At 35.6% G+C, this 14440-nt stretch overlaps 1 protein-coding gene across 1 annotated transcript in view; it reads left to right on the top strand.

Moving 5' to 3' along the window:
• The window catches only part of LOC137387869 (phagosome assembly factor 1-like), a 33174-nt gene extending 19342 nt beyond the window's left edge, over positions 1-13832 (top strand). The window contains exons 11-12 of the mRNA XM_068074385.1: positions 5040-5165; positions 13324-13832. Coding sequence (XP_067930486.1) covers positions 5040-5165; positions 13324-13371 — 174 coding nt within the window. The 3' untranslated portion in view covers positions 13372-13832. The remainder of the gene's footprint in view (positions 1-5039; positions 5166-13323) is intronic.
• Positions 13833-14440: the final 608 nt, after the last annotated feature.

The following is a 14440-nucleotide window of genomic DNA, read 5'->3' as shown; positions in this document are numbered from 1 at the left end:
ACTATAGCTGCCTGTGGCACTGAGTGCTCTCATTCTAATTGTTAGTAAGTTCACCCGTGTCATGGAACAAGTCAAGAAAACTCAGGTATGAATTGTACTGTCAAAGTTGGATGAAATGTATAAAATGTTTAATCAAATCAAGGTTTCCCGCTGTCCGACCTTGTGTTTGCTTACCAAAATCAATCTAAACTATAAGCTTGCCAATCTACAACTTACCTGTGTGTAATGTGTTATTACTAGTTGTGTGGATAACTCCTGTCATCTGTTTATGGCACCTCATGTAAGACTACTAATTTTTGTGATCATCTGAGCGGTCATTGTAGGGGTACTAATAGTCACTGACCTGCTCATTAGGAAATCTTAGTTGGCAAAGACATCCTTAAGTTTAAAGATGTGGTTGCGTCAAATTTGAGTTGATCTTAAAAGAAAGCATTTTTTTCTCTATCAGTTGACATGTTGTTTGTTGTGTTAGGCGATCTCGTTGCCAAGATAGTTGAAGATTAAAATCGAAAAAATCTGATGGCGGTAAAAACGCTCGGGCCAAAAAAACATGCCCAGACTTGCCCAAAATGATGTCACGCGTGATTTATCTGTCAATATATCTCGTATTCACATCGGCTATTTGCGGTAAACGTCTAGTCCTACGCAGCTCTATTGGCATATATTTTATTTTGTATTTGCTCATGCTGGTTAGAATAAATTTTTAAAAGCCATTCAAATGACAGAGCAATTCTTATTGTAAACGCTGATCATTACGAGCCTATCTCACTTTGCTTTTTTCTCCCAATGAAATAGTCTTTTTATTTTTACTATCTTTTTCATTGACAGAAGTACTTTGTTTTCAATCACGGTTACCATAAAACCTGTATTTGAATTCCCCCTTTATTTGAATGCCCCCTTTATTTGAATGCCACCTTTATTTGAACGTTACTATGGGAGAATGGTTGAGAAATAGACCGCCACCCTTTAATTGACTGCCACTTCTGTTTGAACGCCACTATTTGACATTCTTGATCTTTGCAAAAACCATAATAGAAAGTGATCAGTTGAAAAGTGTTGAAAAGGAGTAAAGTGTCCACAAAACTGTGCTAATAATGACTCGAATACATCAATAACAATTAACTCGTTTGTTGTTTCTGTTCGTATCAAAGTCCGTTTTCTAACTCCAAATCTTTAGGTTTTTTTGTTAAAACCTGATTGCAGCACCATAGAAATAATTAGTAGCTGTATCAAGCTAATAATTTCTTTTTAATGCTGTCTTGATACTTCGATGTGTGGGAAAAAGTTTTGCTCAATGTGCTACTACGTATTTTGAGGCTAACATTTTGGGACTACCGGTATTTTGATTGCATGCGGTTTCTCTTTGTTCGCGCTTGAAGTCTCTATGTAAAATGTCATCACGTAAAAGTTTTGCTCCGCTAGAAAGTTGTTTGGATGCTAATATCGATTAGCTCAGCTGTGCAAAAGATGGGTTGAGGTCAGAAGACATTGTGGACGGTATTGAACAGTCAAAATAACATGAAATGGTTTCAACCAGAAGCAACAATCAGAACGCAACTGGCCCAGCAAACGGTGCTAATATTTTTGTTTTTAAAGATGTTAATATTTGCTTTAAAATGTTAATTTTTGTTGCTGCATGTATTATGATTGTTGTTTGTTTATGTCATTTGTTCTTGAATATGTATTTGTAGTATTTAATAAATTACTATTATTATAAAACTTATAAAATTTGCTGCTTTTAGTATATTATTTGAATGCATGATGGCGATAATCTGAACTTAGCTAACAATAGGTCGATTTTATATTTGTGGGCCTGTTCTATCGCACATAAAAAGCCAGTCCTGCCAACATATCAATGAGTGCAATGAGTTTTTATACAACCTTGTTAAATATAGTTGTAACATGAAAATATGCTTTCAAATTTAAAATGAAATAAAGAAACTTTAAAGCTCCAACAAATTGCAGCACTGGCTATAAGATCATTGTAGGTTAATTGTAAATAATATATATCATCTGGTAGAGACAGGTATCAGCTTTCTCGTGTGTATTTATTTAAAGGTCTATGACAAGTTGGAGGTAAGTTAGCAAATTTCTTGCATCCAGAAGGGTTGATGTGAAAGAGAGTACAACATATAGGCGACATTCGGTTCCCCTATGAAAGGGTAAAATTTATCTTCTCAGTATACTGATCAGGTGTGGGAAAAATTCAACGGCAGCGTCAATTTGAACGTCACCTCTAATAGAGCGCCACTCTAAAAATAGAGTTGGCAAATAGAGCGTCATGGCTTTCAAATAAAGGTTTTATGGTACTTTTATATACCCTAGGACACTTAAGTATTCGCGGCATCTAACTTTCGCGTTTTCGCGGAGTCATCATCACGCGAAAAATTCATGCGCGAAACTAAACTATCATAACGAACTAGCGAAAATTCGAAATTAAATAGCTATGTTCTACACAGGCCTGTATTCACTAGTTGCAAGTTGGGGGGCTAATGTTAGACGACTAGTTATGAACATCTGGGGTGTGGAGAAGGAGGGGGGGGGGTGCTGTAAGCTCCCAACAGGTTTCTCTTATGTAGGGCCTCAGCCGGGCCTCTCACGTGAAGTTTTAAAAAATTTTATTGGCAAGTATCAACATTTTTCTATTTTTTGAGATTTGCTTTGTTTTAGCTGATGTGACTGACAAAACGTTTTAAAATTAAAACAGGCAAAACTTGTATGCAGTTAAAAAGCTCAGAAAGAAGACATCTTTTTTCTTTTAAGCGTTTTAACAAAGAGCATTTTTGCCGATTTTATTTCAAGTTCATTAAGTAGGATATGGGCAAGCAGATGTTTGCTAAAACTTGATATTTTGCAAACCTTTATAAAAGTCGTTAACAAGAATATTTTGCCGCTGATGAAGATAATAATGACGCCTAAGAACTACTAAAAGTTGATGTTTGTATCTATGGCTTCGAATAAAGTGATATTCTACAGCGATAAAAACCTTTCTATAGCCGTTGGACTATGAAATTCCTAAAAAGTTGGGGCGTCTTAGCCGGCCAGCTGTCCAAGGGAATACGGCCCTGTAGTTCATTGATATCCACAACAAAATCGTGATATTAGAAATGCAGATAATTTTGTGTGTGATGGAGCTCATTGGGAAATTTCTAGTAAATTCGTTATTTTTTTATGAGCAATATTTATTCGTTAATACACCGAATGAGCAGCATGGCAAAGCAAATTAAGATAACAAGTTTTTTTGGAAAAGCCAAGGCAAACGAAGAAGATGATGATATCAGTTTAGTCACCGAATTTGTAACTGATGAGGATGAAAGTCTGGTAGGTGAAGTCATACAATTAAATAATACTTATTGTAGTGATGAATTTACTGCCAACCAAAAACGATAACAACCCTCACCAGGTCCAACCATGTTATACAATTCTGGTTGTGATGTTGGTTGTTATCTATTTTCTTTTTTATGAGACATGTACTGTATTTGATTTTTGTTTAATTTGAAATATTGTGAACTCAAAACGTGCCATGGCCATCGCTTGCTATAAATACTTGAGATCTGATATTGGTACCATATCGGTCACGACGGAAAGGACCGAGACGTCATTGATAGTCCAAGAAACAAATGGCAGCAAGCGATCACGTTGAATTATCGATTTCTGCCATACATTTATACCTGCGGGTTACAAATACAAACTAGTCGCAAATATAAAAACTTTTTTTACTAGAGGACCGGACCTGAGGAATCTAATTTGTTTGTTCCACTGTATTTATTTTCACATCACTATATTTTCGCACTCATCAGAGCTGCGAAATTAAGTTGCAGCGAAATTTTACTCTGTGTGCTACTCACGAAACTAAATACTAGCGAAATATAAGTGTCCTAGGGTAGTAGAATATTGCTGTCGACAAAGCTGTCTTGGGACTTGAAGGTTCATGTCAGCAGCACTTCACATAGCACCGACCAATCATGGTTTCCTTCCCCTTTTGCAGCAGGTCAAAAGTAATCCGCGAATTTTCGTTGTTATAGTAATAGTATTGGTTTCCTTTTCCCATTTGCTTTTTGAAGAGTTGAACATTTCTTAGCTTAAACTCTTGTCTCTCTGAAACTTTTGAAAAACTCAACTTTGTGATTATCATTAAAAGGAGAGCTTTAGCTTGTGTTAGCTAGAAGAGCCTTGACAGAATAATCACTAACATAAAAATGAGACTCACTTTGCCGTTTTAGAAAATCATGCTGAACATCAGGAAATCATGCTACAGAAATGATTTCCTGATATTTGTAGAGCATTTCTCATAAGCATTTATTGAAAGTGTAGGTTTACTGTTGTTAGATTGACTGTAAAAATATTTAGCAGTTTGTTGCAATAAATAACAAGCATTGTCTGACATTCATAATAAGAATGCACCCATGTTATCTCTCTCTTGTTCACCTAGGATTTAATAGTGGCTTACAGTTGTAAGGTTCCTCGAGTAAGCATTCTTTGTAATGATAATTAGTGATGAGATATTTGTGTAGGTGCCTCTTTTCAATAACATAACGTCTCATATGATCGGTTACTTCCGATTTGTAGAGCATTCTTTCACCTCGTCCGAGCTCAAATCTTCTGGTGTTTCTTTCTAAAATCTCACAACTGAATTTGCTTTGCGTTTGCTTGTGTGCCACAGTGATTTTGTAATAGACACAGGAATTTAGGTATAGTTGGTACGATGCTTAGGCGATTCAAATAAAAACTGTTTTATTATTTAAAATTCTATTAGAACCAAGTGAATCACTGGAGCTAAGAAGAGCTAAAATTTCATCGCTTTTACATTTGCTAGGAAAAAGTTCAATTTATGTATTGTGTTGTTCATTTTCTTGTTTAATGAAATTCGTCTCACTGTGGAGCGATTTCTCAAACAATTTATCTTTGTAAAGTGTCTTATCATTCAATGAGACCATAGGGTATTCAAGTTTGCTGCATTTTAGAATTTGTTAGCTAATAGGTGATTGTTAACCTAAAAAGGTGGCTGAACCTTCCTGACCTATAGCTCTGTTTTACAGTGGGTTGATATTCAACCCTTTGGGACCCGACCTAAATCGGTATCTGTGACACGAAAAGCAACTATCAACTCATCAAACCCGTTTGAGCAAACTACCTGCTATGGAGTTCAGGACATGATATTTGAGGTTGGTTGACTCACTGGTTAATATTACATCTGAAAAGTAACACCATAGCAGTTCATTCATAATCAGGTGGGACTACATATTAAAATAAGTCATTTTTTAAGTGATTTGGTTTGCAAGATAACCAATCCTATGTGCCACCTTTTTGTTTGTCAATAAGTTATGCCGGGCGGAATTCTATCATCGTTTTTGCAATGTTATTTAAAATGCTTTGAATACAATGCATATATAGCATGACAAGCTTTCTATTTTAATACCATTTATTAGCTTTTAAGGTGCTATGATTTCGCACGCTGAACTCAGGTTTTTGATTAATACGTACACTACTCTATGGATAAGTACACTATTCTATGAATAAGTACACTACTCTATGAATAAGTACACTACTCTATGAATAAGTACACTACTCTATGAATAAGTGCACTACTCTATGAAAAGAATAAGTACACTACTCTATGAATAAGTACACTACTCTATGAATAAGTACACCACTCTATGAATAAGTACACTACTCTATGAATGGAAATAAGTACACTACGTTGGGAATAAGTACCCAGATACTGCTAATATCCTTTTGGTAATAGTAATTAATCTTTGTGTGGCAAGTGACAAGTTTCTTCATGCAATAGTAACTGTTTCACATTTAGATTAGCGTGTCACTTATTTTAGATTCGTCTCCCTTGCTTTTTTATGCTGTTTTATAAGGTTAAATGAAACTGACCTTTTGCTGCTGCTTGTGCAAAATTTCCTAAAAGATATTCTAAAATTAGATATCCTAAAATTCCCTAAAATGTATAAAAATTTGCTGATCCAATTTCTATCTATCTATATATGTATTTCTCAAAGTTGGTGTGTGCATGTATGTATGTGTGTAGTTCCAGCTATAGCTATTAAACTCTTGCAATATAGAATCCATATCGCCGAAGATTCAATCTCAGACCCTCTGATTCGCCAGTCCAATGCCTTATCAATTCAGCCACACGAGTTTGATGGAATCATTAGGCTATATATGTCGCTGTATGGGAGCAAATACGCTACCGCTCTCCGTCACGACGCAAAGTGATGGTGTAACGTCATGAGAAGCTGTAGCTCTTATTAGTAAGCTTACTCAAATTATCCATTGGCAATGTACCAGGCTAATAGCAAGTGGCAGGCATCTCTTATTACCTGTCATTGTTTATAAGCTGATTTTTATTACCCGGGCAATGCGGGTAACACAGCTAGTAGTGATATAATTTTTTTTTTAATGACAAACGGCAGCAGGCAGTAACCTTAACTTCTCCAGCAGTGCTTACTTGACTAATTAGTTACAATTGAGCTCCATAATTATATTCCTAGTGAGATTTGTTTCTGTGAGTTCTGTGTAGTTGTCGGATATCTTAAACAAAATTTGACAAACTCTTCGTGTAATAAAGTGACTTGGTGATAATGTGCTGCCCATAACTTTGAAAGTTAACTAACACGACAAATCTTTATTGCATTTACACTAGCAGATAACATTAGAGATTAGAGGATGTGTTTGAAAAATATTTTTGGTTAATTTTGATCAAATACTAAGTTTTATTAATAGTTTTACGTTTGTGAAAATAGAAAGAAATATTTGCAATTTTTGCAAAATATTAACTGGAAACAGCTATATAATTATACTGGTTGAATGCCCGGCTTGCTTAGGTAATAAAAAAGACTTTGAACAGAAAATATTTCTATTTAACATACAAAATTTCCCGTTCCAACTTTTAAACTTCATATCATGAGAGAAGTGTTTTTGTGCAGTTCACATGAATTAAAAGGAAAAATAAAACAACTATAAAGGTTTTGAATCTTTTTCAAACAACTGTAACTTTTAAATTTCATATCGTGAACGAGGTGTTTTGGTGAGATAAATTAGGAAGAAAAATAAAACTCTAAAAGTGTTTAAATGTAAATGTGAAGTCATTAGCAAGTAGGACCTAATGACTAAATATTATCTGTTTTACTATGATTACAATAAAAAATTATTCGGTGTACAATTATATGATTTTAGTTCGTTTCAGTGTTGCATCTTAAGGCGAAAATATCATATAGAGTGATAAAGAAGCCCACAGTAATCATCTAATGCAAACACCTGATAAAAATAATCATTATTAAAAGATATGAACAAAACAATATGTTAACCTTAGTAATTATAATTACCTACAGTAACTTTAGTGCATTTTATGGTATGATCTTCAAGAAAATGTAACATTACAATGTACTACGCGCAGAATGTATCGTGGAGAGTTTTTACCTTCAAGACAGATGTGCAACATAATGCTGAATCTATCTTAAATTAATTAGCCTACTTAAAGGAAGTTTTAGTATGTATTTTAGTTAACTTCAAACTTTCAACTAAAATTGTATTATTTATCCATTCGTGAATCTGTTTTTACCGCAATGGATAACGCTAAACTCGCCATGGCGAGCAACGTATATCTTTTAATAATATTTAATCAGTACACAAATCGCCAAATTTTAACTTCGAGAAAAAAATTTGTTGATAATGTATGGGGGGAAAAAATTCACCATAGTATGGCAGGATGAAAAGACGTCATGTTTCATAGAGTTAGGCAACAAATATTTTATGACAGGGGCATGGTAATCTGTAGGCGTAATGTATCAATGTTATTTAGCGTGTGAAATTGGAAAAAGGGTATAGAGTAAGAGCAAAGGAAACGTAAGAGCCTTCGCAGACTTGTGGTTAAATGATTAGTTTATAAACATGTGGTTGCAATCTTTGTGATCTCAAATCCAGCACGGGATGAGCTTATCATTCCAAGATTCTAATGGTGCGTTTACACTGGCCGATTTTGTCACCGATTTTGTCGTGCACAGACAAATTTGATGAGTCGGTGTCGGTAGGTGTGAACAGAAAGATCGGTGTCGGCACTGATCTGAAAGTCGGTGTCGGAGAAACCCAGCAGTGCCCGGTTGCACCAACAAATCGGACACTCATCAGCCAATCAGAAGCTAGGAGCCTCTTATTAAATGAGCCTAGACTTTAATGACATTGCTAAGTTAAAGAAACGAAAGGGCTAGGTTTAATGAGAGGCTAGGAGGTTGTCATTAAACTTTCCCTCGTTCTCTTTTTGATAGTGAACCAGCATGGCTAGCAACGATGTGAACGCGAGAGTACCAAAAAATCAAGTTAGTTCTTTAATTTAAATTAATTAAAAGTGAATAGCCAGTTGTACGACTACTACTAGTACTACTACTAGTTCTACTACTAGTACTACTGTAAAGGAATTTGCCGGCCCATCCTTGGCACGATCTAGATTATTTCATACAGAAATAAATTGCGTGTGATTTCATTCAATGTTTTATTAGCGAAGGAAATTCACTAGCCGAGGAGCGTACGGCCATTTGCTCTGTCTACTAAGTGAGCGTTGCTCCCTTATATACAATAAAATTGCCCGTTCCGGCTAACGGGACCGAGTGAGAGCACCGGCTAACAATGTTTAAATGGCCAATAATTAGGCCCACTAGTGTGTTAATATGACAACATAAACGACGACAATTGATTGCATAACGAGTAACAAGGCCAACAATAAAAAGAGATTAAAAAGGACAATAATAAAATATTTACAGACATATAAAATATGTACAAACCTATAATTACAAGAAGTGTAAAGTGTTGGCCCGGCGTCCACCACACTACTACCACAAATATACATTCACCATTCAATCTTCTTCATTATTCATTTTATTTATTATAATTACTCGGACGTATAATAATAATAATTAACTATACGTACAGTTCTTTGCTCGGACTTTCATTGCCTCATCATTCATTCATTGCTCGGCATTCAGTAGTTGCTTCTAGCGGTAGTAGTAGGAGCAGTAGTAGTGTAGTACTAGTATATAATTTTCCACATCAAGCGCGTTGATTTTCATGTGTACTCGTCTTCGCGTGGTCGGGTGAAGGTCAGAATGGCGAAGCGCTGTGATTGGCTGTTGGTACGACCAAAATCGTTTGATCGTTGCAATGTAAAGGGGGAGTCGGTGTCGGCACCCATACGTGAAATGTCTGAGGTACCTGTCTGAGTCGGGGTATTGGCACCTAATCGGAGTCGGTGTCGGCCAGTGTAAACGCACCATAATAGCTATAGCTGGACACACCGAATCACAGACAAACAGACCCACACACACTGAGATTTACATATACAAATCTACAATGCTCATTTTTTTCTACAAGATTATCTAAAAATTGTTCAATCAGAGTCCCTGTTCATGAAAGCAGAGAATGCATAAATAGGTCTTAAACAAGTGACTTCCGAGAATAGCTAATTTTTATGGTTAATTTTTGCAATTTCATATTTGTGTGAAGGAAAAGTTTTGTGCTCGTACACTCCATAAGCTATACCCACTAGCTGATTGGTGTGATTCTATAACCACAGCTCTAAAGTTAATGCGGGCTGCAGAAATACGACAAAGACGTTTGGGATTTGTAGAATATGCTTCTACCTTGCGTTAGAATTAACTCCCATATTGGGTAACCAAAACATCTAGCGTGGCCACTAGATTGGAAAAAAGGATTAGATTAGCGGGCTCATAGCAGAAGTTTCGTCTCGTGTGCTCGCCTTGATTAATCGTTGGCATTAACCTCCAGCTGGCAGAATGCGTCACGAGTGTTTTTGTCTCCAAAACCGGTTTTTCGTTATTATAACATCAAAATCAAAAACCATTTATCAGTTAAAAAGATCATTGCTGAAAAATGTAATATCAGGTCATATAACAATATGACTGTGATATTATGTTTTTCAGCAATGATTTTGAAAGTGAATAGATGTAATTTTACAAGGCTGTTAGTTAACCTTTAACCTTTTTAGTTAGTCAAGTAGATGGTCAGCTACAGATATCTAACTACAATTATGCACATTTGTCATTAATCTGTGCATGCTGGATGATTACCGTATGAATCGCCTGAAAGGTTTGTCCTGTAGCAGTTTACTCAACATGGCAATACTTTTCTGTTTTGATTTCATCTTCCGCAAATCTGGTCAGATCTTTCGGCATCATTTAAAACTCTGTTTAATTACTCTGCTGTTGCAATTTGTTCTCAAGGTCCGTGATATATTTGTTTGATCAGTTGGATAAGGGCATTAATTGGCTGCTAGTTGGTCTGGCATTCTCATCTTCCTACTTGCTGATGCCCGTTTGAAGACATCTGGCTAGCTCTGTCAAAGCCCGTGATGTTTACTCACCTGCCTGTCACCTGCCTGCAGAATATTGCGAGCTTTACCTGGTTCCGCTTCGCTTGTGCAAACATGATTAACTTGGCGCCTTTATTGTCGATAACGAATTTACTAATTGTCATTACTACCCTGGATAGGGGTAAAACAGAAATTTTGAATAACACTCCTTAAGCAATCCCTTAAATAGATCACTTCCAGCCTCCACCCCCACCCCCCCCCCCCCCATCAGCCGTGACTCATGTGCAAAAAAAAAGTCATGTACGCCGCTGTTCGTATGATTATAATACTGCCTTTTTTCAGCTGAAGATTGCCTCTTTTTGAAGCTACAAATGCAACCCTTCAAGTTATTGGCAATTCCATATACCTTACTTACTTTGGTGGAAAGTCGCCATGAATGGAAATTGTGTTTGCAATATTTTACTACCTACTTTAAAGTAACTTGGCACAAACTTGGGTTGAATTCAAAAAATTAAACTTGTTTCTTTTTACGAATCTCCGACAGCGCTTGACATTAATTTTACTGTCACTTGAATGAAACATCAAAACTTTAATCAGTTCGGCCGAGTTGAAAAATTTGCATGAAACAAAACAATTAAATCACTCAACAAACATTCACTCATCCAGCTATAGGTTAAGACTTTCCTTTAAAAGTACTTATTCAGTACTCGACATAATTTTGACTGTCCATTTAGCGCAGAGTGGTAACTATCTTAGTCAACTTGGTAGGTGTTTGTAAATTTGTACAGAGGAATATTGTAAGATGAAATAAGAAGCTGAATATCTGGTGAACCTACTCATATAACTCAAAGCAAGTTTTATCTTTCTTCTTAAATTCTTGAGTAACACTCGAGAATACGTTTCACTGTCAACCTTGGCACGAAATGTTAACAATTGTATTTAATTGTTAAAAAAGTTAATTGTGTTTAGTTTACAAAAGTGTTTGCAGTTGCACAGCGTATAGCCAACTGAAAGTAGCAGCGCTGTTCAACCTTCTATTCGCATACCAACTCGCAGCTATTGCATTTACGATACGAATAATTTTATAACGAAAATGTGGACAACTCCTGCCACTCAGACGAGACACCCTACGCAACATATTAGTAGTTTTGATTGAGGTTTAGTGTATGAAATGCAAGACCTTAAGCAGTTCATATAAAAACTGTATGTTCTTTGGTTGTCTGATGTTATAACCTAAAGCAGACACTCCTATAACGTAAACTCCACACAATGTAAAGTCTTTATGTTTTGTAAGTTTTTGCTTGTTACTACGTAATAAATGATAGAAAGTATGCACATACAATGTAAAGCGTTAAGTCAGCGGAAGGTCTCAAATTCAATTTGAATAATGAGTATCTCATAGTCAGCCTTAAAAATATAGCCTTCTCTCTTGTCGTTCTTGTGAGAGAAAATGACATAGATCTATATTATATATACTCGGCAACCGAGCTGTCTAGTTCACCTTGGGAGAATGTCAGGGGTGTCAATAAAGCGCAGAGATTCAGTAGCCAGACAATTATTCAAAATTGTTGCAAAAATATTAGAGTATCGGTTGACCAATCGGAATGTCATGTGACCAATCTGAATGTCATGTGACCGATCTGAATGTCATGTGACCAATCTGAATGTCATAAGTTAGAGTATCGTCGAAAGCGATCTTTTATCCTAGCCTGGAATCCTGGAGATGAATCGACGGACAGATAGATACCGCTGTTATTATAGTAAAATACAATTTATTTATTTTATTGTACACATATGAAAAAAAATTTTGCAGAATTGACCTCGCCGTCTAGAAAAAACATGAACAAATAATTGTAAATTGACGTTGAAGGTGTGCGCTCCCCTTAACTTATTGTAAAATTACGGTAATCAGAAGCCCTAAACCGAGTGAGAGTGATAAGAACAAAGAGAAAAGTTGACAATACAAACCAATAATACTACAGTTACTGTATAATCATTAAATTGAAAAGTTAAGTCAAGCTTTTTCCTTTTTTGAAGGTTTCAAATGGGTGAGTTTTGCAGATCTGAAAACGGATTAGGCAATTTATTTGTATTTTACTGTTCATATATATATATATATATATCATATTTATGAACAGTTATCACTGTTTACATTATAGGGATTTTATATATATATATATATAATCCCTATAATGTAAAAGTTCCCGGAATGGATTATTTATGTTGTAGGATCATATAGGCTACTATAGGTGTTTTTCAAAACTCTGAGTTTGAGATATATTAGGTATGTCCTACTGCTCCAGAGCTTATGCTTTGTCTCCTGTGTGTAACAGTTACTAGTCTGCAGGAGATTAGTCAGCAGATTTCATTGATGTTGTTTTTCTATTAGTTTTCTGGGAGCCCTTTGGGCACTTCGTGTTACTAGCTATTTCAATAAAATGCTTGCTTCCAGATTTAAATAGTTAATTCCATTACAATTAAGTGACTCTTTATAAAAGAAGGTAATTCCTTATATTGTCATTAGAATAATGATCAATGAAGACAATAATACAGTCATGTATTTCATTCTCTGTACACGTCAAAGTTAACAAACGAATAGTATGGAATGGATACTAGGTTTTTTCTTTGATAACTAAAAACTAACCTCTATTCAGGTGAATAATATACATCGCTAGAGGAAAGTGTGAATTTATGCATAGTGCAGAAGATTTCTCGTTTGCATTTCCTGGCTAGGAGCTGCATTTTTCTAATAGCATTTAATTGGTTTCTTTACTAAGTGCATATGACAAATGAACATTCAAATTACTCTGGTTGCTGATATGCGTACGGTTGCTTATACGCGTACGGGTTGCTTATATGCGTACGTGTATGTATACCCTGCTCAGGGCAGTCATTAGCTTTGCTGCCAAAAGTGGTCAGTTCATGCATACTAACATTCAGTTGTTGCAACGATCAGCACATGAGCTACAATTAAATCTTGTTATTCATTGTAGGTGATGAAAAACAAGCATATAGGCTCTGTCGTTATCTACCAGATATGACTACAGCTTACCATTCGGTGTTCCAAACAGCATCTATGCATATCGATGTCTGTGACTGCCAGTCATCCCTTATATTATCTCTTCACCAGTCAAACATTTGTGCTTTTCATTCAATTGCTTGTGCGGTTTTATTTGTATTATATCTAATATATTTATATCTTATATTATTTCCTACTCGCCTATCTTGGTCATAATCTGGCAGATATTATACAATTCTATTGTCACATCTGACAATATATACTCAGGTTTTGCCAAAGCATCTGCTACAACAAGCTAATATATATAAGCTGTGTTCTCCTCTCCATAACTGTTATAACAAGCAGTATATTATATATAAAAAAGACTATGTAAGATGCTATTATTACAAATAGTATATATTATGCAGTTAGACACCGCTGGTCTGGTCCGCTTTGTGCAGTTTTGTTATAATTTTAATTATAAAGAAAAATAATAAAATAGTTTACAAATTTGAAGGATATTTTTTTATGGTATCGTGTGGTGTTAGTAAGAGAGGTAAGTAGTTATATCTCTCAATATCTGTTGGAAGGCTCGCATTGATGTCTCTTAACACCTACAGAGTTTCTTGGGGACTCCTTGACAGCTTTTACTACGGAGTTTTGTGCCACCCATGGGCAGTAGCTCAGAGTATGAGCAGTGTCCCCTACAGAAGTAATGTCTACCAATGAAACCATTGGCTAATTGTTAGCTCCTTAGACAAATGAGTTAGGCATTACATAGTACAAACAGGTGGAAACAGTAAAAGGGCAATATAAGTGTGAGAGGATTAGCCTAAGGTCATTCACATCATAGACTGGGTTCGAAAGCTGTGTTCACACAAGCCAATTTACAAACCAGGTTTTTGTGGCTGAGCTCTGAACGATTTTTTGGAAGCTATCACACAAGCTGTCATTCACACTAAAACTCATTTGGACTGAGGGTGGGAAATTTTGCCAGTTTGTATTTGCAGGGTCAGATAACTTTAGTTGATACATTTTATCGAGTCATACTTTACATTTTGTTGACTGTTTCTTAAAATGTTTTTCATGGATGTTTTTAGCAAGTTTAATGA

The sequence above is a fragment of the Watersipora subatra genome, chromosome 2 (genome assembly GCF_963576615.1).
Source record: "Watersipora subatra chromosome 2, tzWatSuba1.1, whole genome shotgun sequence".
Classification (NCBI taxonomy): Eukaryota; Metazoa; Bryozoa; class Gymnolaemata; order Cheilostomatida; family Watersiporidae; genus Watersipora; species Watersipora subatra.
Note: the sequence above shows the minus strand (reverse complement) of the source record. Positions and strands in the feature narration are given on the sequence as shown.